Source organism: Maniola jurtina, chromosome 2 (assembly GCF_905333055.1).
Source record: "Maniola jurtina chromosome 2, ilManJurt1.1, whole genome shotgun sequence".
NCBI classification, from domain to species: domain Eukaryota; kingdom Metazoa; phylum Arthropoda; class Insecta; order Lepidoptera; family Nymphalidae; genus Maniola; species Maniola jurtina.
This window is the reverse complement of record NC_060030.1, coordinates 9,637,089-9,662,808: the sequence shown is the minus strand read 5'-3', so window position 1 is coordinate 9,662,808 and position 25,720 is coordinate 9,637,089. Positions and strand designations below refer to the sequence as shown.

Sequence of the window (25,720 nt, the reverse complement as noted above, 5' to 3'; positions counted from 1 at the left end):
ATGTTACTTTAAAATTAATGTTTATATAACTTTAGCAGATTTTGCGCTTTTTTGATAGACACTGAAGTATTTCTATTTCAGACTATAACTGAGATAGTGAGAATTTGATCCTTTTATTGTAGGCAATCAATTCTTTCGGATTGTGCTAAAATTGCAAGCAAGCCACCACTGCCTCAGTTTCGAATCCCGCAAGAGTTGACTTAATCATAAGAACGAGACGCGAAAATCGCTCGGAACGAAACGAGCCCCTAGGGAGTTCTCGCGATCGGCCTACTTTTGCTTTCTTTAACTCGCAGTCGATCCACTGTTGCAAACTTACACGGATTACAGTGGACTTACGATCTTATAGCCTTAGGAAAAACTTTTACCTTTTAAAGTGCTGCCTTTTTTGTTGTTTAAACGTTAGCGTAAAGAGGCTAACTACTTACTTACTTTTGAAACTCTTTTGGCTTAGAAAACTACATTAGAAAGATACGATCCAGTGTTTCCACATGTGCATCAGGTACTTAAATGGAAAGCAGTAAAGAGTTACTTAATGTGAACTAAGTATATTAGGAACTCCATCTATCATTCTAAACATAAAATACTAAAGTCCTGACTCACTGACAGACTCATAAAGGGCCAGCACAAACCCTTAAGTCCTTACCCCTAGAAAGCTGAAATTTTGCACAGGTTACCTTTATAATGTAAACCGGAAATAAGGCTAGAATTCTCGAAATTCCCATGGGATAGTGAATAAAGAGGATTTATATTTTCGCCGTGCGAAGCCGGAGGTAGTCGCTAGTCACATATAAAAAAGTTGGCGATTGGTAGAGAAAAAGCATATTTTCCTTTTTACTATAAAAATATTATTTTAACTTCCTGCTAACCAAAATTTAACAACTTCAATATTATCTAAGCACCAAGACATACATGAATGGAGAGTTCAAATACCCTGATACTTAGACAATAGAGTTACCAAAGTTCAAATTATTCAGCTTAGAGCTTTGATGAGTTATTCCTTAAATTTGATACTCTCGGTAACATTCATGATGGTACAGCTAAGTGTTAACATGAACTTACGTAATATAATTTGTAGGCGTCGACTCTCATTAGGGCCTTGTTAAATGCGACACTAAACAAATAGGTGCACATTTAATAATAATCATTAAAAAACTGCATAGTGACTTACACGCCAAAAACTCTACAAAGAACAATTATTCTTTGTAAGTAGACAATAGAGTAGCAAATTCCGTGAACTGTGTAAGAAAATTTGATACGGTGAAATAGGTGTCTTGAGGACGTAAGGGTATTACGCTGGCTTATGGCACTGTATTAATTTTGAACCGTAGTAACTTTGGCGGTGACAGAACTGAGACACCGACACATAATTCACTTTGTAACGCAAATGAAACTAGCGTTTAATTTACTGTTATAATTTAGTGAATTCCTTTACAAGGCTCGCCGTGTGCGCGGTACACTGCGGTTACGGGTTGCGGGTTTTTGGGTAGGATTTATTGGTACTACGTAATGTACGCAATACATTAAATATGACCTGTATAGTGAAATAGGTAAGCGATTAGGTCATAAATAATGCATTGCAATTGTATTACTAATCTTCTACAATGTTATGCTCTCGTTTCTGTACTGAGTTTCTCTTTGATAAATTAACTGTTAAATAACGAATAGCCAGCATCTTTAGATATTCCTCCAGCACCTCGCATTTCGACACCTCTTTAAAATAAAATCGTAAGTCCTTTTTGTTTTGTTTTTCAGAGTAAAACAATTACAAGTAAAAATTAAAAATATCTATACCTACTGTAGGTACTGTACTGTCTGTAGGTACTTTACTTCTTAGTAAGTACCTAAGTCAATCTTTTTAAGCAAGCACCAAGTTACAATAAAAAATAATATTAGTTAAGTAGGTATGTGTATTATATTATGTGACTAATTTAAAAACTAACGTAAATGTAATCTATCAATGCAGTAGGATTTTGTTTCCATAAACTCTAAAGTTGTCTCGAAAGTTAGAATTTTTTTTACTTATTTCATTGACTCGTTAGACTACTTACTCTTAATTTTTTTAATAGATAATGTATCAAGTTCCAATGACTTTGTTCAAAATAATTTATTTTTTATATTTTATTTATTTACTTTTAGTATTTAGTATGGTAGCGTTTAAAATTGTTTTTTTTTCATAAGTAGATATTGATGAGTTACCTATGTACAATTCTTCGACCTTTAAACGGGCAATATGCCCAGAAAGATTTATATTTTCCACACATATGTTTCAGAAAAAAACTTTTTGAAGATTTTTAGTCATGTAGAGTATTCATAGAGTATTTATAAACAACATAAAAACGCCATTCAATTAATATCAAAATAAAAGCGAATCTGTTTTTATTTGTTGTTAAACGAATTCAATAAATTCAATTCGAAAGTTCATACGAATTCGGTAGTCAAATCCATTTATTCCGAGTACCAAAGCATTGCCAAATTCATATTACCATACAGCTAGATATGAGCAACCGCACGTGAAATTGGCAAAAAAAAGGGAAGAGAAAATCAGACGGTGTAGTAACGCGGGCCGACTCGGTTCGCGAACTACATTACAGTTTACATAAAAAACATTGTGTTGAACGACAACGGGGCATCAACTTTCCCAGCGAAGACATAAGCGAAATTGAATTACACATATTGAAAAAGAAATGTGTAGCTCCTTAGTAGGCGTGGTTTAGTCAAAGACTCCTCCTCCATAGTCATCCGCGCATGGATCGCGGCTGCATCGCTGGCGAGCCGCTCGCTTGATGTACGTACCAGCCAGTACGTGTTGAGATCCAGGTTGGGCCTGTATTGGATCCGCACGCAACTTTCCAGTCCAACTTCGAGTTGCAATTTGTGTACGCGCAACTTTCAGTGCTAAACGTAAGACATTATAAAGTGTGTGCTAACGCAACTTATAGATGAGTGAATGAAACTGGAAAACGAAAAATATTTAAGTGAAACCGGTTATGTGTGCTTTGAAAAGGACGTACCTACGAGGTGTATAATTTGAATTAAAAAATATTTGGAGAAGAGTTATTTTGAAAATGTGATATTTCAAAATAATAATGATGTAGTAAGTACTATTTAATATTTAAGTCATATCTATGTACTTAGTTTACCTAAGAGCAAAAACATGCCCTATGTTTCAGTGTGTGCAATGATGATATCAATAAAAGACCTGCCATTCTAACTTAAAACTAAAATGACAGCTCTTAATTTATTGATATCCCCTTTATAGTGCTCGTTTAGATTGTATCGAAACAGGATAGTATTAAATTTAGACCTGTCAGTTATTGTTACTATAGAAGACTAGCTGATGCCCGTGACATCGTTCCCGTGGATATAGGTTTTTAAAAATTCCATGGGAACTCATTGATTTGCCGGGATAAAAGTAGTCTATGTGTTAATCCAGAGGTTAATCTATCTCTCAAATATCATAAATCCGTCAAGAAATTTTTGCGTGAATGAGTAACAAACGTCCATACATCCATCCATACATACAAACTTTCGCGTTTATAATATTACTAGGATTGTGTGCAAAATTATTATTAGCCACATTTGTGTATTTGCCAAAATGGGAGAAGGTACTTAAGTACACTGATTTCTCCGAGGTTTTTGGACTTTTTAACAATAGATAGACGCAGTTTGCATAATAATTTTTGGTTCCAACTCCTCAATTCCGATGCTGCAAGGTACTTGCACTAATTTTAAGTACCTACAGAAAGCGACACAGTGCAAATCTGTATCATACAAGTCTGGTCGTGTGCGATCACCTTTTGTTCAATAGATCTAAGGACGCGCACATAGGAGCAACTTTTGTCACCTCGATTTCTTTGCAATGTCAAGTGATATGCGATTCGCACAGAAGTTTTATAGAATTACTAGCCGATGCCCGCGACTTTGCCCGCGTGGATTTAGTTTTTTCGAAATCCCGTGGGAACTCTTTGATTTTCCGTGATAAAAAGTAGCTTATGTGCTAATCCAGGATATTATCCATCTCCATTCCAAATTTCAGCCAAATCCTTCTAGTAGTTTTTGCGTGAAGGAGTAACAAACATACACACACACACACACACACACCTACACATATACACACAAACTTTTGCCTTTATAATGTTAAGTGTGACAATTGTTGTCAATGAAACCGCTGCGTCGCGGACACATAAGATGCTGGTGTGTGTGCATCCTAAGGCTGAGATCTATAGAGCGCACTTTAACTTTGCTCAGACTTAAGACACTGTTAAAACGAGACAACGTTATACCGCTGGCATAAATCTGTCTCGTTTTAACTGAAACTTAAGTCTAAGCAAAGCCAAAGTGCACTCTATAGATTTCAACCTAAGAAGCACTAAAAATTTCTAGCCGCGCTATATTATATATATATCACAAAATAAGATCTAAAACTGATTTTAAATAAGTAATTATAAATTATTTGAATTGGCAGTTAATTTTAAGTCAAAAGCTTCTTTACAAAACTTATTTATATAGATATTTAATCTAAATTCAGCATCATACGAAAAACGAAATAAAAACATGCTTAGATTTTCTTTAAGACCTTAATCTATTCAGCATAATTCACAAAGACATAAACATCTGTTTATATCACTGAGTCAATAGATTTTTTTTAACTTATTCATTAACTTAAAAGCATCTTGAAAGCCCAACAAGACGCTTCGTCTGTTTTATACAGAATGAGGACCAACATAATTTAATATTCCATTCATTTTCTGTATGAATTTCTGTATACGGAAAATTTTAAGAGCTTTAGGAAAAATTCGGTTCTTTAACTCCAAAGAGATAAAACTATCAAGAATTTTAGCGTTTTGCCGTAATAATAAAAACAAAATAAAACTTTAGCCATTAATATTGCAGTATACGGTATACCTAACCTTATAACGAAAATACCGGCCAAGTGCGAGACAGACTTTTGCATGGAGGATTCCATACTCGGATATTTTTTTCGACATTTTGCACGATATGTCAAAAACTATTACACGTAAAAGTAAATGAAAATCTGTTTTAGAATGAAAACGTAAAGCCCTTTCATATGATACCCCACTTTGTATAGTTATCTTTGAAAATTGAAGGCATTTTTTTTTTAAATGATTAAACCACAAATTCACGGTTTTCGGATTTTTCCCTTACTTGTGCTATAAGACCTACCTACCTGCAAAATTTCATGATTCAAGGTCAACGGGAAGTAGCCTATAGATTTTCTTGACAAACACGACAGATGGACAAACGGACAGACGGACAGACAGACAACAAAGTGTTCCTATAAAGGGTTCTGATTTTCCTTTTAAGGTAGGGGACCCCAAAAATTACCATTTTTTACGATGTAAATAATAGTTACGTACCTAAGTACTTCCGGTTGTGTGGTAGCACCAGCTATTGAAGAAGACAGTATTTAGAAATGAGCGAGAACAAGTTCAATAAAAGTTAAGTAGGTACTTAGTTCTGTGGCCTTTATTATCCGGTAGCACCTCTTGCTTTTGCTGGGTTACTTATATACTAATTTGAAATAATTAAGTTTTCTTTACTTCCTAAATTATTACTTGTTAGCTAATAGCTTCATCCAGATTCCACTTCAATGATTTAGTTTTTAGAGTTCCGTATTCGAAGGGATCCAACGGGACCCTATGAAGCCTCCGCTGTCCGTCCGTCCGTCTGTCTGCCTGTCAGCGGGCTGAATCTCATGAATGAATAGGAAGAGTTGAAATTTTCACAGAATGTGTATTTTGTCTATTATCGCTATAATAAGAAATACACGCAGGTCAGGTATATATTAATAAAGGTCAAAATTTGGTTTTCCCTATAATATACACTAACTTTACTTTGACATATCTATTTTTATCTTTGTCAAATGTCTTTTATAATTGGATACTCAAAACGCCCAGTTCTTTTCGACGGAGAGCAAGTTTTTAAATATATTTTGATGAAAACGCAGCGCAAAAGTAATTTTCAAACGACTTTAATTTTTGGCTTGCAATTATTCTGAGTACCCAAATGAAGGGTAGTGTTAATGAAAATGTACAACTCGGAAATACTAGTACTCGACTCAAAATAAGTAAAAATGGTATATACTTACTTTTAATTTATGTACGTACTTTTTTATTTGAACTTTGCTAGTTTTAATTTTTAAGAGGATCTTGCGTTCTTTATTTATCTTTCATAATCGTCAGCCTGTACGTACTCATTCTTGGACAGATGTCTACCTTAGTGAGCACCACCACACCCGGTCCGCAGCTTTTTTCATCCAGCTACTTCCCTCCACCCTTTTTACATCGACAGTCCTAAACTACGCTTACTTGTAGTCTTAAAAATTCACATACAAATCTTTGAGCCCTTGTAATTTTAAAATTATATATTTTTAGAAAAATCTAAAACACCACAGGCACAGATATTAGTTTCTAGAGTATGTCTGCAAAATTTCATGGACTTTGGTTGCTTAATATTCAAATGATATTGGAACTACGATTGTATGGAGTAAGTGACGGAGAGAGTCCTGTTAAATCCGATATAATTGACATTATTTTGGTATAAAGAATTATTACTAGGCATCTATTAGGTCCGGGAGAGAACGTTCCATTTATAAATTGATTTTATTCCGACTAAATTGTATTACCTAGCACTTGCTAAGGTTTCAATAATAACAAAAATATATCGTCAGTCGTCATTCCTGCAGCTAGTGGGCGTAGATGATAAACAAACAGTGAGGCAGTGATAAAAATTAATAATTAATCATATTTATTATTGTTATTCATACTGCTCCAAACATAGTCTACGTGATTTATTCATTCACTTTCCTGGGACGAGCGCCTATGTATTTACTATCTAGATACTTTTATTATATACTGAAAAACAGAAATTCTGTGGTAAGTCGCCAGCAACAACGACTACCAAATATTGTATTGTAAACGTATTTCTAAGTCCTATGACCATTATTTTCTTTTAATATGTGGGGAGGAATTTGTTTATTGCCATAATCTTAAACACAATCAGGATGTAATAAAAGTCCATTACACTAACGCGGCGGTAAAAGTAATTTTTATTCCTTATCTTAATAGTGTGTGAAATACAGCTAAGTGGATTTGCAGTCACGAGTGAGGCCACGTTTCCGGGACGGTGAGTAATTTAAAGACGGCAGCCACTGATATCTGAGGGCACATCCATTACACGAACAACGGGGTAGAGGTGTGCCATAAATTATTAGGAGCTATACTTATTTGTTGATTTATATGCTGACTATGAAGAGCCGCAATCCAGAGTCCTTATTCACTATGAGGCCAAGCGAACCCCATCTAAGCGACCCAATGTGTAAGTTACGCAATTTCAACATGGCTCTGGCATAACTCTGGTTTAGTGACCGAACCTTCTGTTTCGGCTTCGGCTTCCTTCGACTAACCAAACCTTTTCTTTGGCTAAAACGGGCCGTTGTCAAAGCGGAGGGTTTCTTATATGGCAAGCGCCTAAACTGAAATCATTGTGAATGTTAAATCACTTTCAAGTAAATAAATAATTATTGTAATGGACCTTATTTCAAAGCGTTATTATTTATGTCAAGTATAACAAGATAACAGCTGACATTTAAATAAAACCGGCCAAGTGCGAGTTAGAATCCCGCACCGAGGGTTCCTTACAATTTTTGTCATCCTGATTCTCTTACTCAACACTTTCGTAATACTGTATGAGGTGCTGGAAGCACACTGGCCGCTTGAAGTTGCAACGCCATGCAAATTGGTGGACTCTACTCCAGACCACTGTAACGCTACTGCCACGTACATTCTTCACATTGTTATAGCTCGATACAGTTATTGTTTAAAGAGCAGATTTTTTCATGAAAACCAGGAAAAACAAAGGATTGTTCACAGTCTAACTTATATATAGAAAACATTATTTGTGAGCGAGTCAAAATGTACCTATTGTAAACGGTCCAGGCTTCATTTTATTGAGAGATTTTGCTAGCGGAAAAATAGTTCTGTGCATGACACTGGCATGACGCTATCTTGTGTAGCAGTTGGCGTAGCGATTTTTAGTATATCGAAGCAACTGAGGAGAAATTTGCTAAAACAGTGGAACGAAATTTAACAGTATAATAAAATGTAAATAGTATTATATTCTTTACTTTATCCGGATCATGTAATTATTATGTACATAGTATGTGTGTACATAGATTCTAGGGATTTACCTTAGGGAGTTTTGAGGGAACGTAATATTTTAAATATTATAATATACTAGATGATGGCCGCGACTTCACCCGCGTGGATTTTGATTTTTAAAAATCCCGTAGGAACTCTTTGCTTTTCCGGAATGAAAAGTTACCTGTGTCAATTTCCGGGATGTAAGCTAACTCTGTACCAAACATCAAAATCGGTGAATCTGTTGGGCCGTGACAAGCTATCAAACAAATAGACAGACAGACGGACAGATAGACACACTTTCGCATTTATTATATTAGTATGGATGGATTATGCTAAATTGTAGGCACTTAAAAAGTGGGAATTTAAAAAAGTCAAGTACCCAAGCAATAGCAATAGGTATTATGACGTGCATTTTATAATGAACATAATATTACTATTTTTGATGCTCACTCTTTACTATTTTTAAAATACAAATGTAAATTAAATGCAAAATAAAGAATCATTTCATTTCATTTCATAAAAAATTATAACACCCCCGACAAGTGAAGGTTACAGTAACTAGAAAAGAGCTGATAACTTTCAAACGGCTGAACTGATTTTCTTGGATTAATAGCCAAGAAAACTCTCGATCAAGCCACCTTTCAAACAAAAAAAACTAAATTAAAATCGGTTCATTAGTTTAGGAGCAACAATGCCACAGACAGATACACACGTCAAACTTATAAAACCCCTCTTTTTGGGTCGGGGGTTAAAAAGAAAGACTAGCGTATGACGCCACATGAATTTCAATAGTGTGAGACATAGTGGTTCTGTAGTCACGAGTGGAGTCCATGCTTCCTGTGCGGTGATTTAAAGACTTACTGTAAATCTGACACAGCAGTCTGGTATCTGAGGATACATCCATTCACGAACATTGTATTGTAAAGACAAACGTAGAGGTGTGCTATAAATAACGAGCTTCAAACTACACTCATTCGTTGATTTATACTTCAGAGTTGAGAGCGTTAGTGCGCCTTTATTCTCTTAACATAAACATCCATAATATGATTGGTGTTTCCTTTTATAAGGTAACTAAAATGTACGAATGCAAATTAGTTATCTTCTTTTTTCTGTGTTATCTAAATATATAAAAGGAAAAGATGACTGATGGACTGATTGACTGATCTATGAACGTACAGCTCAAATTAATGGACTAATAGGGCTGAAAGGCATGCAGATAGCTATTGCGACGTGTAATAGGCATCCGCTAAGAAAGGATTTTTGAAAATCCATATCGGGGCTTAAAATTTGTGTATTCCACGCGGCTGAAGTCGTGGATATAAACTAGTTAATTATATAATAATCACTCACTCAGTTACTCACTGATTACTTAATCACAAAATTTTAGGAACTAGAAAGCCTACAAAATTAAAATTTGGAAAGTAGGTTTCTTTTTTAAATTTCTCGGGTCCCGTTGGCCCCTTTCGGGTACGGAACCCGAGAAAGAATTTTACAAAAATCTACCCCGAAGAGTAAAGATTTTAATCATGAGTCTGGTTCCAATAGTAATCCAACTCCGTTTCCATGCAGCGCGTTCCGAATACACTTCACTTAAATAGGTATATAATTGTACTTTAATATAACCCAAGATTGAATCGGCCATCGCGGCCGCACTCAGACTGTTGAGGGTTAATTGAGACATAATTTTAAAGCGCTCCTTTCAAATATTCTCTAAAACCCATTAAGTTATTAAGAAATTCAGTTTTCTCTCGCTTTAATTTTGTACTGGCCATTCCAACCCGAGTCTGGCAATGTCTATTTTTGTAGTAATCTGCTCAAATTAGATAACCTGCTCTGAGTGTATCCTTGCTAAAGGTCTGTGCAGGTAGTTCACTTTTTCGGAAGACACGATGTCATCATCAGGTAATTTACGAAGATTATTGACTTTTTAATCCTCATTGATATTGGTTAAGATGTCAACTTCCTATTTGCTAGGTCGGGGGTTCGATACCGGGCACGCACCTCTAACTGTTAGATGTTAAGTACCCTTTAACAATTGAATATTACTAGCTTTAATGGTGAATAAAATAATCGTGAGGAAACCTACATGCCTGAAAGTTCTCGATAATGTTCTCAAAAAGTGTTTGAAGCCAATCCGCATTTGGTTAGCGTGGTCGATTATGATCTAAGCCCTTTTTATTCTAAGTCGGATTGGGCTTTTCACCCATGCTCATTAGTGGAAATTTTCGTTTTGTTTCTGCAAAAAATTATAAGTTTTTAAAACAAGTACCTCTAACTTGCTCAGGTTTTGCAAATATTATGCAAACCAGAATAATAATATTAAATTATGAATAAAAAGAGCTTGTGCTAAAACAAAATGTCGCATCTCTAAAAAATACATTGTGCGCACACCCTAAAAGGTTAATATTTTTTCTGGAATAGTGCCAATTTTCCCCACACTCACATGGAAAAGTAAAGTGAAATACAATTAACTTTCATAACACTTTTTGCAATTACCTCGAGCTTCGGTGAACTTTTATAAAATTGTTTAAAGTTGCATTTCCCAACTATTGTACTTTTAGCTAAGAATTTTCTCTGTGATCGTGTCATATGGGATGACAAATTAAAACTTCCGCCAAAAGCACTTATCTTTAAATGCTAAGGCATTAGTAGGGTAAGTTTTGGTAGACATAATAATTTTGTTGATACAGACCATTTCTTTAAATGTAATTTTCGTCTCTGCGCATACTGCATAGTCATACAATTGATGACATTAAAACATTAAAATAAAATATACCGGAAGTTCATAATACCTACCAAACCTAATAGTATTTTCATAAGTTTTCATAATTTGTAAAATAACACTATTTAAATGGAGTTTAACCTGTAATTAATAATTCAGGAAAAACTCTGGATTCTAAGATGAGTTAAATATTTAGGCATTTTTAGTTAAGCTTAGAATCTATACCTGCATCTAAAAAGATTGGCGTGTCCACATTTCATTCATAGGAACACCAGCAGGAAAATTCTCTATTATTCGTCAGCAGTGAAATGGGACAGAACGAAAATAAAATCACAACGTCAGTCAGCATCCAACGAAAATCAATATAGCTGGCCAATATGTGCCTATCATTTTGACATCTAGAATTTCGTATGCAGTTTATAGCAAAAAGTCCTAGAGACGGCCACTAGATTTCTTAATGAAAGATTACACATAATAGTTTTGAATCACATAGTTACTATCCTATTTTTAGGATCATACTAAAAATAGTTTTTTTTTTTTAATTATATAGCTTGGCTGCAATCAGACCTGCTAGCAAGTGATGATGCAGCCTAAGACGGAGCGCGCTTGCTTAGAAGTTGCCTATTCACTCTTGACTTGAAGGTACCCATAGTATAGGTGGAAGAGAAAACTGACGCCGGAAGGGCGTTCCTAGCGGTTCGAATTAGAAAAGAGGAAGCAAATCGTTTCGTAATTTTAAATATTATGTAGTTCCAAATAAAAACAGCCAAATAGCCAAATTATGTTGCTCATTATTCGATTTGAAATCCACACCTTGTCTATGAAACTATTAGCTTTATCAACCTAGTCAAAAAGTAGACCGTTTGACTAAGTTTTCCAATGGAATCTTTCGCCATCGATCCTGATAAACGACGAAATATAGAATGAAATTGGCCGACTCGTCACATGCTTAGTAAGTGTTGCAACGCAGAAAATCAGGCTACCCTGTAAAAATCCTTGCAAGATACCTAGGTCTAGCAATAGAATGCGGATTAGCGTATGTGGATGAAAAAATGACGACTTTGGAATAATCCGTTTACATACGCATTACCTACGTAATTTTCCATAGGGACATCTTGCAACCGTCTCTTACTCAAAGAATTGTGAAGTTATCAGTGAATATATGTATATTCGTACTTGCATGACGGGCCAGTTTTTGCGCGATACATAACACCCCCCATTCATTAGGCCTCGCTGTCCATGATATTAATTACAGGGTATCCTCGACGCTTGGCCGTGCGTAGATACTTTATATGCGCCAACACAGTCAAAACAACTTTTATATTGTATATGTAGAGTGCGGAAATTGTTGATATCGGCATTAACCACATAATGGTGACATTAACAGGTTCGATAGGTAAAAATTAAAGTGCAAAATTTTACGTAAGTAGCAGATTTCAGAACTTCACCCATTGTAAAGTTATTTTAGGTTTTTTCCAGCAAACCCCCTGATATTTATATTTCAATGTCCTTGAGTGTAAAATCTTATTTTGGGTAGCTATATTCATAACTACGTAAAAAGAAAGTACTAAGTCAGTCAGTCAGTCAGAAAATCAGTTTTTTTTTAATATAAAGCAGAATTACTGACACAGTTCATTTATCTCATTGCTAGATAAGCCAGCAAAGACTTAGCTCATTAGTACAGTAGCTGCAGCTAAAGCGGAGATACTCTGACCGTACTAATTAGAGTTGAAGGTAATACTGTTGAATAAACCTTCTGTATTAAACCACAAGATAGAGAGGTTACAGAATGCCTGCTTAATACGAGCCACGATAACAGATGCACTTATACATAGAATGCTGTCGTCTTAAAAAACCATTTGTAATACCTCTATAACTGCAAAAATATATTTGAGTGATCGTCAAAACAGAGGAGTTTTCAACAAGCATGGTGGCCTGATCTTAATTTTACTTTACTCCATTATCGTCATCCCTTCATCATAATCAACCCATTGCCGGCCCACTACTGAGAATGGGTCTCTTCTCCGAGTGAGAATGGTTTAGGCCATAGTCTGCCACGCTGGCCCTATGCGGATTGGCAGACTTCACACACCTTTGAGTACGTAGAGAACTTTCAGGCCTGCGGGTTTCCTTATGATGTTTTCCTTCACCGTTAAAGCAAGTGCATCTAAGATAGAAACCCTAAAATTGCACTAGTTCTTATAAACAAGCTATGAACAAGCGTAAAAGTGTTCCTTATGTTTCACCTCCATTTTGTAACTTTTGAATCACACATAATATTGGCTTATCAAACAACAGAAAGCTTGTCAACATTGTCTAATACCTGTATTAATTGGGATTTAAATTTAAGCCCTTTAAGAGATTATTGGTATTAGCGACAGAAAATCTTATATGGATCTTCGGAGGCAATAATGAAATACATATGTACCTAATACGAACAAGAACAAACGATTTATTTATTCATTTGTACACATAATATGTATGTGAAATATGTATATTCAACAAACAGATGAAATAAGGACATGAAATGGGTTGAATATATTTTATTCATTTTAGTGGCACACCACTAGGTATCTATACGGGATATTTCGGTTTCCTCATCAAGCCGCTTTGATCCATCACGCTGAAAATTGTCTCACGCTGTCTCCGTTCCAGGTTGTCAAGTCTGCAACATGCAATATGACCGGCACACTGCCACTCCAGCTTGTCGGACCTTTCAGCTGTGTCAATCTATAAGGGTGCCTTTCCAAGCCAAGGGGAGCAGAGATTTGTTGAGCATCTAGACTTTTTATTAATACCTGTTGTGATGTTTTGTTCCGTCATCTGAAAATTACTGATTGGTCAACTATATACACATCTCCACTCCGCTCAACTTCAGTGGACAGGCACCCTTAGATTCTTCTATGAAATTCTTCGTTTTGGATTCTATACGTAAAAGAGAGACAACTATAGTAATTTATTTATTGACTTTGAATTTAATGCATCGGATATGTAGTATTGGAGCGATTTCGATTAGCAAATCACAATCCCACCGCGTGTAGACCACGGCTACATGCGATGGACTGATTACGTTGGTATATAATTGCTGCTCTTACAAATGAGTTGAAATTGCCTACGCGAACGCCGAAATGTTTTCGGTTGATCGTTCATTAATTTGTGTGTATTGTGTCAATTTGTACATTTACCTGATTAATACTGGCTTTGTTACTGATTTCATAGTATAGTTAGAACATTACTTTTGATGTTTGGATTTAAAAGCGGTCTGTATTGTTTATCAATTCATTGTCGTGTATATTTATTTAGATGTAAAATAATGTATCGAATTGCTGATAATAATATTCATTTGATGGATGGGATTTAACTAGTTTGCTTGTTTATTTTAATTACCTACCTACAATATTTACTTATCCAGCTTTTATGAGATATCTGCTATTGTAGATTTTGTTGATACAATAATTATCCTACATATCATAGTGGAGTCATATAAAGCCATTGAAATCCATATCTATACCTACTAATATTATAAAACTAGCTGATGCCCGCGACTTTGTTCGCGTGGATGTGGGTTTTTTAAAAATCCCGTGGGAACCCGTTGGTTCGGAAGGTTTATGTGATCTCTTTGATATTCCGTGTTGAAAAATCATGTTAGTTTTTGATATACATTTTTATTTTTTCTATACTTAATTAGTGGTCTATGAAAGACTACGTTGGTTTTGATAATCAATTTAACTTTTTTTGGATCTCTGATAATGTAAATAACATCAAAAAGTTTAGATAGTCATGTATAAAAAACTATTTCTATGTATAAGATTATAAGTATTTCTTTTTTAGAGGATGTTAAGGGGTTAAGTGAAATAAATCAACCCTTTTAGTTTCCAGAGTAAAAAGTAGCCTATGTCACTCTCCAGGTCTTTAACTCTACTCGAGCAAAAAATTACGTCGACCCGTTGCCTCGTTGCGTCGTGATTGAAGGACAAACAAACACACGTTCGCATTTATAATTTTAGTACTTAACGATGTGAAAATGTCTCGGTCTCCCTGCCTGAGCTTTTTACTTGACGAAATTTGGTAGTACAGAGATAGAAGAGAAGAGATTTTTAAGATAGAAATGATTATCTTTTTACTTGAAACAAAGAATTTAAGGACTCTCAACTATAACAGGTCAAGTTTAACTTAGTGAATCTTTAGTAAAAGTTAGGTACTTAATACAAAATTAATTAAGCAAAATACTTCAATACCTCCGGGAAGTTTGTACATCAGCCGAAGCTAAGATAAGCGCTGAAAATCTTAATCTTCTTTATACTCCAACAAAAACAAACCACGCGGAACAACCCTAAAAACTTTATTACTTGGAAACTATTCCTCGCAAATTGAAATAATTCACCCTGTCCGAGCGCATAACTCCAAAGTAACTTATGAACGGGCGCAAGGAGGCTTTACACAGTGCGATAATTACAGTATAAAGTTGAGTACTCACGTTAAGATACCACAATCATACTCGCAGGAACTATTTTAAGGCCGTTTTGCGAACGTCTACGAGATTAGTGCCCGTTTATTAGTAAAGCCAAATATGATAAAGTAAGTAGGTATTCTTAATAAAGAATTAAAATAGGGGAACAACTGGTTGAGGTTATAGGCTGACGCAAAAAAAAAATTGGTGGCTAGTGTCCGCCATACCTATTGTTTTTTTGTGACGTCACTCACCCAGTATCAGTCTAACAAGCAAGCTGCAAAAATTTTTACCTACACAATACATAGCTACAAGGTACACCATAAACACCCCCCCCCCCCCCCCCCTTCTGGTGAAGTCGGACAAAAATACCAGCATTTCAAATAATATATTTAGGAATAATCCTCAGCCTTTGCCAGATTGCGAGAGAATCTTTGAATTCAAATTCCTGTAATAAGTACGGCTTGCACGTATAGGTACCACATTCACTCATCTTTCAGTTACGGTTCGGTTATTACTCCCAGACAGTGTATGAATAAAAAACATTGTATTCGACGGCTTCCACAGCGCAGTGGTAAACACTGTAATCTTATTAGTGGGAGGTCCCGGATTAGATTCCCGGCAGGGGTTTGAAATTTTGTAATTTCTAAATTTCTGGTCTGTCTGGTAGGAGGCTTCGGCCGTGGCTAGTAACCAGCCTACTGACAAACCGTGCCGCCAAGCGATTTAGCGCTCCGGTACGATGCCGTGTAGAAACCAATAGGAATATGCGTTTAATGAATTTTTCATTTTAATATCAAAAGTTTGTAAAAATAACAAATATTACTATCGCAGATTATACGTACAGTCAGCAACAGCAACAACAGCTAGGTTTGCACCCGTCCATAGTCGGTGCAAACCTATAGCTTTGTTGCTGACTGTACATTGAACTTCGTACTATCAATAACAACATTCGGATAAAAATACTATTGGCGTCACTCAGAAAAGCAGGTATTATTTAAATATTTTTATCGAATTATTGGAATGTCCTCTCCGAAACCAACACAAAAAAAACACAAGTTTAATGTGCAAGGTTATCCGAGAGTTTTAATCTAAACAAACTAATGCTAAAATAAATAATTTAATTAGAGCGTGATTGCTATCACAACATCTAATTATCCAGTTCACAACCCAAATACCGAAAATATGCGATATCGCCCCGAATCTCGGAAGGAGACTGAACTAAAACCTTCAAAACACCCGTATTTATGCAAGTTCAATCTTGTTGGCCTCCTAGTAACAGATTGTATGACATCGAATGAGCCAAATATCGATTTTACCAAACTACCTTCATCAGCTAAATTAATAATTTTATATTATTTTTGACAACTCAAATCAACTTTTTAAAAATAACCTTACAGTTCGGCCGTCCTGAATTTAACACGCCCTCGTGTTTCTAAATAATTTTGTCATGTCAGTCGCGGGCTTCCTTGCCCTAAGTCAAATCCAAATCATGGGCTATCCTGCCCTCCGTCAAATCATTAAAACCTCCCCCTGAACTGCCGAACTCTCAGTTTTAATATCAAGTCAACAATACATCCAAACGACTAACTTCTCATTCGATGTATACAAAATCTGAACCACTCATTGCAAATTACTTTCCAATTCACAAAAGACTAAATTATTAAAAAAAAACTAAAAATTTTAATCACCAAATCAAACTCAATAAAAATTTTAATCAAATGTGGGTTGTTTACAAAAAGATACCAAAGCGAAATTAAGACAACGTGAGACACATCCCGCTTCTGAATTATTGGCGTCACTCAGAAAAGCAGGTATTATTTAAATATTTTTATCGAATTATTGGAATGTCCTCTCCGAAACCAACACAAAAAAAACACAAGTTTAATGTGCAAGGTTATCCGAGAGTTTTAATCTAAACAAACTAATGCTAAAATAAATAATTTAATTAGAGCGTGATTGCTATCACAACATCTAATTATCCAGTTCACAACCCAAATACCGAAAATATGCGATATCGCCCCGAATCTCGGAAGGAGACTGAACTAAAACCTTCAAAACACCCGTATTTATGCAAGTTCAATCTTGTTGGCCTCCTAGTAACAGATTGTATGACATCGAATGAGCCAAATATCGATTTTACCAAACTACCTTCATCAGCTAAATTAATAATTTTATATTATTTTTGACAACTCAAATCAACTTTTTAAAAATAACCTTACAATACTTACATAGAAGTTAAATTCAAAGGCCGCGAACGTACTCATAACATCAAATACCTTTAGTACAGATACAGACCCTGCGGACCCCTATACCACATTCACTCATATTTCGATAACGTTTATCAGTCGCCCGCAGTGGGTGCGTGAATAAAGGCATAAACACAATATTATCATGCTATTTATTGTGCTTACAATTCGCTTAATGTAAAATATTATCATAATCCACTTACTTTGCTTAAAGGTGCTAGAAAAAGTTGTACAGTGATTGCAAAATAAGTAGTCCAATCTGGAGTTCCAACATGCGATAAGCGCAGGTCATACATTAAAGTATGTTAAGGATGTATTTTATTTTGTAAGAAGTTAGAAGTATAAAGTGCTCGACACTAGAATATTACATTTGAATTATTCAGCAAATGGATTTTAGCTTATGTATTTCCAATGAATATTAACAAGGATTTGATTGGGTGCTTGATATAATATTGAAAGTTTACATTTTTAATCAGTGACTGTATACAAACCTACGTGAATTGAGTACTAGGTTACTCACCCCGGCTTTGCTCTTATTTTTCTGAAAATTTTTCTTAGTGGATGTTGAGAATTTAGTAGTTAAAGGAAAGTCAGTGTCTATTATATAACAGTTTTCCCTTCCAGTTTTTATATGGGTACCTTTAAGTCAAGAGTGAATAGGCAACTTCTAGGCAAGCACGCTCCATCTTAGGCTGCATCATCACTTGCTAGCAGGTCTGATTGCAGCCAAGCGCTAGTCTATAAATTTTGAAAAAAATGTATTAGTTATTTAACAGGACCTACTTAGAGGAATGCCGGTACCGTAGGAGGGTCTTTGGAGGTATGATATCTACAGGGGGTGTTCTGAATAGCATAGAATAGGATTTCTTATATAAGTTGATCCAACATATAGTAATCATAACACATAATAATGTAAAGTAGTTCAAATCTAACTCAGTCAGCATTTAAAATGTATCATTCCAAATGAAAGTAATCATCACTACCTACATGTAAAGCCTCCAGTTTCTAGACTCAGCAATTTAACAAGCTGTATGTCCAATGTCAGTCAGTTAGTTTATTCTTTTATATGTTGTATAAGATTGACATCGAATAATGCAAAAATATTTTTACCTGCTTATTTTAAAAGCTACATCAGGGGAACTGCAAAAGAATCTTTGATATCAAATTCCTTTTACAGACCGCACGTAGGTATACCCCCATACCACATTCACTCATATTTCAGTGATAACGTCCAACTGTTGCCCGCAGTCGGTGTTTGAATAAAAGCGCAAATACATTACCATGCTGTATTGTGCTAACACTTCGCATTATTCATTGCATATTTACTTGCAGAGTGATAATTATTCTTATAAATAGTTTTTCTTTCAAATTAACACTGTTAGGGATAAACAAAAAAATTGCTGAACTGTGTAACACAGAATTTAAAAACTATAAAAATGCTAGCAAGCAGGGAAGAAACTTGTAATAATGTTATCCAAAACATTCTCTGATCATCATCTTTTCTATTGTCAACGCTACAATTGTAAACGTCGAACATTCTGCAATAAAATATGTCATAAAAACTGAGTTAACCATTGTTTCGTTTTTGCAGGTCTCAGCAGTAATCAATGGGTTTACCTAAGGATTTACCTTCACACAGTAGGATGGAAAAGTCCAGAAGAAAGCTGAAGAGTGACAGACGGCAGCGCAGGGCAGTAACGCGCTGAGTCAAGATGGCTGCGGGTGCGCAGGCGGGTGGAGGGCCACTTGCGCGTCTCCTGGTTCTAGCTGTCTTGCAAGTCAATTTTATAGGTAAATATTTTTGTCTTTTTAGATAAAAAAAGAAATTAATTCTAGTATCGACTAATTTGTGAGAATAGTCGATACTAGAATTAATGTCTTAAACTGGACCCTTTCAAGTAACGATTTTTATATAAACCTGTGAGGATGATACTGCCATTGTCGCTATTAAAATACCATAAGCCTACGTTGTCGTATTAGTTAACAAATTGCGAAAAACGAAATTAAATTTGAATTTCGCGGGCAGGTCCGTCTCATGCCCCTTAGAACACTTTTTTGAACTAGAATTGAATTGAAGAAAAATTATCTTTGAACACCTTGGTTTTAGAGACTTCAGGTTACTTGATATTTATGTATACTGGAATTTAGCATTAATCATAACTGGACATTAATTTAATCTACAACCATAACTTTATAGGAGTCTCCTTCAAACGCTGCTGCGTGCACTCCATGCAGATTACGACCGAAAACGTTCAAAAAGCGTATAAATCTTTGAGCCGGTGTCACAACCACACATTTTTATGGAAACTTAATAAACCACAGAAAAATATTAGTTTCTAGAGCGCGTAGACAAAATTTTATTGACCTTGGTTGGTTACTGCTCAAAAAAATGGGAACCAAACTTTTTTTATATAGAGCGTGTAAGGATAGTTGTAGATTACAGCCACAATGCACTGCACGCTGCAAGAACCGCACGTAAATTTTATTTTTCAGTACTGAGAACACTGAAAGTGTTTTGCCGAGTTGTCGACTGCATCTGAAGCATCAAATCCCCAGTCGACACGGTTCAAGAAAGATTAGACATTAACTTATCACGTCATTCACATTCGGTTCGTGCGTTCTGCTGTTATCTTCTATTAGCTTAACACGGAAAAGGTAGGTTTTAGCGACCACACTTAGTTTTTTATATCCATCATTACTATAAATTGTCTGGCTTAAATCTTTTTAGTATTCAACGGGTGAGCATTCCGCTATATTGGTATAAATTCATTCACTGTAGCCATCTGTCTGTCCATCTGCCAAGATAGATGGACGAGTGCCAACTTCTAGTCAAATTCGAATATTTTATAAGTTTCTAGCTAATCTCTTTTCATTTTTAACCGCCCCAAAGGTGGAATTAAAAGTTCGTGTTGCCTTAACTTTCAAATAAGCCGTTCCGCTTACGTGGGTTTGAAAATTTTAAAAGTAAGTACGTTTTACTTAACGGTTGGATGGAATTAGGAAACGATCTTTATAAATTCGTTCAGAGTCAGGTGTTTCTTCTGGTGTAAGTTTTTGACAGTGGTTACTTAAGCACATGCCGTCAAAACGCCATAGCACAATCGTATAACTTGTCAACGGCCCACTACCGAGCACGGGTCTTTTCTCAGATTGATAAGTTTAGGCCGTAGACTGCCACGCTGACCCAGTTTTACCCATTTTTGAGAACATTATGGAGAACTCTAAGGCATGCAGGTTCCTATAAGGTGAATCAATGTTTAGACCCTTGACTTAGTTCTAATGGGACACTTAACAGTCCTTTCCAAAAGGCATGTACCTTTTTTGACGTTTTCACGAAAAATATAATGAGGGCACAGCTATACAATACGCTAAAGTACATAAGTACTATTTTTTAGATTTAATGCGAGCAATTAAACATAAAAATTAAGTGGGACATTAGTTTAGAAAGCTTCACACTGACTCAGTGTAAATGCTACAGCGAGATTGCCAAATAATACTGTACCGTACATTTACGACATTTGTGTGGTACGTCCTGAGTTTTGCAGTTTTCATCTAACAAAGTGCAAGCTTTCACAGCGTTTGCGTGAATTTCTACTTTATGACAATACACGGCGCGTTTGCACGGTTATAAAAACATTTTCACAAAAGATTATAGCATCAACGGTTGCCGTCATGTAGTTTTACCTTCACAGACCTACCTGTGTCATGTGTGATTAAAAAGTTTTTTTTGTTGTTAGATATATAAATTCATGTTTCATATTCTGTATAGCTCTTCTTATATTCTTATATCATCTTGATATCACATGAAATGACTTTAACTAAATATTATGAGTTTAATTATACAATCATTGACTCACAATGATTACCTACGTGCGTAAATTTCTCAAAAATTGCAAAGTCACCTTTTTAGGGTTCCGTACCTAAAAAGGAAAAACGGAACCCTTTTGGGATCACTTTGTTATCTGTCTGTCTATCTGTCCGTCTGGTCGTCCGTCCGTCCGTCGTGTCTGTCAAGGAAACCTATAGAGTACTTCCCGTTGACCTATAGAATCATGAAATTTGGCAGGTAGGTCCGTAGGTCTTTTAGCACATGTAAAGGAATAAATCTGAAAACCGTGATTTTGTGGTTACATCATAAAAAAAATATTAAAATGTGTTTCAATTTTCAAAATACGTCATCATATGAAAGGTCTGTACATTCTAAAACAGATTTTATTTATTTTGTGCATAAATAGTTTTTGATTTATCGTGTAAAGTGCGGAACCCTCGGCGCACTAGTCTGACTCGCACATAGCCGGATTTTTATTATTCATTGACTTTGCCCTTAACTGCAATCGCACATTGCGGTAAGTAACAATGCAGTCTAAGATGGAAACGGGCTTAGGTACTTGGAAGGTATATAACAGTTTAATTAAACCCATTCTGTGCCCATACTACCATTCTACTAATCTGTTTCTATGCGACATTGTACGCTAAATCGCTTGACAGTTAAGTATACGTCTTTGTGGAAACTAGCAACGTTCGAAAGTAAAACAAAACCAAACCAGAGCCAATTTAGACTGCAGCTTCATCACTCAAGGATATATCATAAGCTTTGTTAACTACATAATGTATATAGTAATCGATAACTCTTCAATCATATAGTTTTAAAATTTATACTTTGACATAATATTTAAAGCTAAAAAATATGCCAAAATAACTCACGAAGGTTAATAATCCCGTTCAATTCATATATAACATAGGACTATAGGGAGATATGGGTAATAACTACAATCCATTCAACGGGACATTTAAAAATGAAAATTTCGGCCAATTTTGATGCATTTCATTCGACGATCGTAGATAAATAAAAGTTTAACACGGAGGGAGTCTTTCAGAGCTTTGAAACGCCTGAAATTCGCATGAAAAATTCACAGAAAAACGTATCGTTTCGCACTTTGCATGTTATATTTTGCTCTCTATATCGTGGATACTGTGATCGCAAAACAAATAGTCCAATCTGAAGTTGCAAAAAGGTGGTCCGCGCAGGTCATAGACTAAGGATTAATCAATTCAATTCAATTCATTTATTTAACGGACAACAATATCTATTAATTATATTAAATATAATTAACACATACGCCCGGCTGAGATCTGTTTCTACTTATACAATGCTCAGACATAGGTACGCCTCCTTTTTTTAGATTGGTCTACTAGTTTCACGCACACTTAATCCCCAGGTCTATTATGTACTCGATGCATGTTACATACTATTTAAAAATTATTACAGTAATTAATGACTATAAAGTTCGCTGGAACACCACACTCGCGGCGTTTCTGCTGTTGTTGGTTTTTGCCGTGCACATTAGAACTTCGATTGTATCTGCAACGGAGTTATATACCTATAGGTAACGTGACATGTGAGTTGGTATTAAGTCTATTAGCATGGGGGGAGAAACGCCTTGATTAGTCGTCTCTTTATCTAAAATGTTGGCAGATTTACTTTACTCTTTAGTTTTTTCTTTTCATGAAATCTTACAATGAAACACAATGTTCAAGTGTTCCAGTGAAACTAAGAATATTTTTAGGTAAAGTTCAAAAACACTGAGGCCGATAAATAGGATGAAGTCGTTGAAAAGCTGCTTAGCTCAGCAGAGCGTATCTATGTACGCGGCTGGCGAAATTTAATTAATCTCGTTGTAAAATTTTCACTTGCCACCTTATCTCGCGTCGTATTGTCGTTTTATTGTGCCTACCCCTGAAACCATTAGTGAAAATGTCACAGCGCCGGCATTGTAATCGCGCCGCGGCTGGCCCGCACAATGATCACCATTCGACCCCGCCCGTGTACTCCCGCCCTTACCTTTATGCTATGATACAAAATTTGACTCTCCATAATAAGCGGGCCCTCGCATAATTTCGAGTATGCATATTATATCACCCTTTATTTCGTAAGCTAATATCATGACTTCGTTAGGATTGAATTGCGTAGAGATGTTCTAAAATACAGACACTGTGCGTTCTACTCATGGTGTGTTTTTTGTGACTAAAGTCCTATTAGCTTACAACATCCCTGTACTAATATTATGATCAATACTAATATTATAGATGCAATAGCATGTTGGCCAGTCTGTCTGTCTATCAACTTTTTACGGTTCTATCACTGAACTAATTAATGTTGATGTTTGGTCTGTGACTTTATTGGCTACATTTGTTACTGGCCTTTAAGGATTAAAAAAGTAATAATACCAAAAATTGGTTTTTATTAATAACCCCAAGCTCTACAAAAAAAAGTGCACTTAAGAATATTAGGTAGCGTTAAAAATAGCTGCGCGTCAGTTGGGACCGCCAACAAAAGTGAAAACAGAAAACTCTGAAGAAAAATCATACCAAAATACTCCAACTACCGAAAGCATAACGCAAAGTAACAAATTTTAAAACCAAATAAAATTAGCATGTCGGTGACGCGACCTTGATGTTTTTTTTTTTCGCCCGAAGAAGTTTTCACTTGAATAATAATATACCTACACCTCAAAAATTTCTAAGGTTACGTTCACACGACGCCTATTCGATTCTGGTTTTCCACGCATAAGGTTTTACCGTATACGAGACAATCGTTCACACGACGACCATCTAGACATACGACATACGACCATAGAATACGACAGACAAGTTTTTCGCGTGAACACAACACGAATATAAGCGCCACTACGTGTCGTATTCGCTAAAATCGTTTTGAGACGTAGCTTCCTCGGCGACAACTTCGGACGGTATACGAGATAACCTTTCTACTGTCACCTCTCTATTCGATAAAATCTCGTATAGGTACGAAAACATAAAGGGTACATACCACGACTCAGCTGCATGAGTCATGGTCACGACAGGACTGCATTGCTACGAGAGATGAAATTCAAGCTGAGCCCAATTACCTGCTTTCTTGTTCAACAAAACACACTCACAACGCCACTATTACTCGTAACTTTGTTATCTACATTATAATATGTCTAATGTTATCTACATTATAATATTAGTCGTTAAACCACGAAATAAGCTTAAAACCATTACTTAACAACATGGCTGTCTGAACGTAGCCTTATAATATTGTACGAGTTGACAAATCTCACGCGTCCGCGCTAAGATTCCTCTCACGTTGTGAGCAAGTGGCCGACAAAGGAAAAAGGGCTTGCATACCTTATTACCACCTTTTCACGAAATCCCTACTTACGACTATGTGAAACACGACGCACGGGTAATTTAAATAAATAACCGAATGTGTGTCCTACGTGATGTCGCTGATAACCACAGTTATAATGAAGGGTGTAGATTTAATTTCCATAATACAGAAAATACACTCATATTTTTCTCCCTAGACATTTTTTTTTTTTCAAATTACTTAGCTGATGATGCTGGGCTAGGCGTTGGTAACTTAAACTTATCTTTTTATGTATTTAGATTTAAATATTATTATTATTTTGCTTTACGAAGCAGAAGCAGTTAGTAGGGTATAAAATCTAAATACTTAAATCTAATAATGATCTGGTGAAAATAACTTTACCAAGCAGTTAACTCTAAAATATAAAAATTAGTTATAGTGACTTATGTTTTTGTAGTTCCATTTTGCCGCGGAAAATGTTTATTCTCAACTGTACATTATTATTAAACTTTGTTTCATAATAATCAGAGTTTCGAAATGCCAAAAATTAATTTTCCCTTGTCGGAGCCTATTAACAAGCGTCCTGAATATTTTTCTTCGTCAGAATGTCACCGCGGCTTTTCTCGCAATTAATCAGAAAGTCAATGAGCCGTTTTGTTTGGACATATCTGAACGAGCAATCCTTCCCCAGCGAGTAATACCAGAGCATAGCGTAAAATTGAGTTGGAGGTTGAGTTTGAATTACCTACTATTTAATATTTCTGAGTTATGTAAGCGGTATACGAGCAGTAGGTATTAATATAATCATAATTTTATTCGAGATGGATGCAACCTTTATCTGTACAACTTGAATTGAAAGTCTATGTTAATCGAGTCACTTTACTCTTCTATAAAAACGAAAAGGCTGAAGCAGTAGTTTTCCATGCCCCCTGTCTTTGGCTACTGCTAATGTCCCGGCAGATAGCCAAAGCCGGGTCCCACAAAAGTGCAAAATTTAATAAA

General features: G+C 35.6%; 1 protein-coding gene across 2 annotated transcripts in view; it reads left to right on the top strand.

Moving 5' to 3' along the window:
- Window positions 1-2,794: 2,794 nt before the first annotated feature.
- Window positions 2,795-25,720, top strand: part of LOC123871729 (lachesin) — a 90,936-nt gene continuing 68,010 nt past the window's right edge. For both annotated transcript variants that reach the window (XM_045915673.1, XM_045915665.1), the window contains exons 1-2: window positions 2,795-3,097; window positions 19,178-19,377. In XM_045915673.1, the coding sequence (XP_045771629.1) occupies window positions 19,299-19,377 (79 nt within the window). In that variant the 5' untranslated portion in view covers window positions 2,795-3,097; window positions 19,178-19,298. The remainder of the gene's footprint in view (window positions 3,098-19,177; window positions 19,378-25,720) is intronic.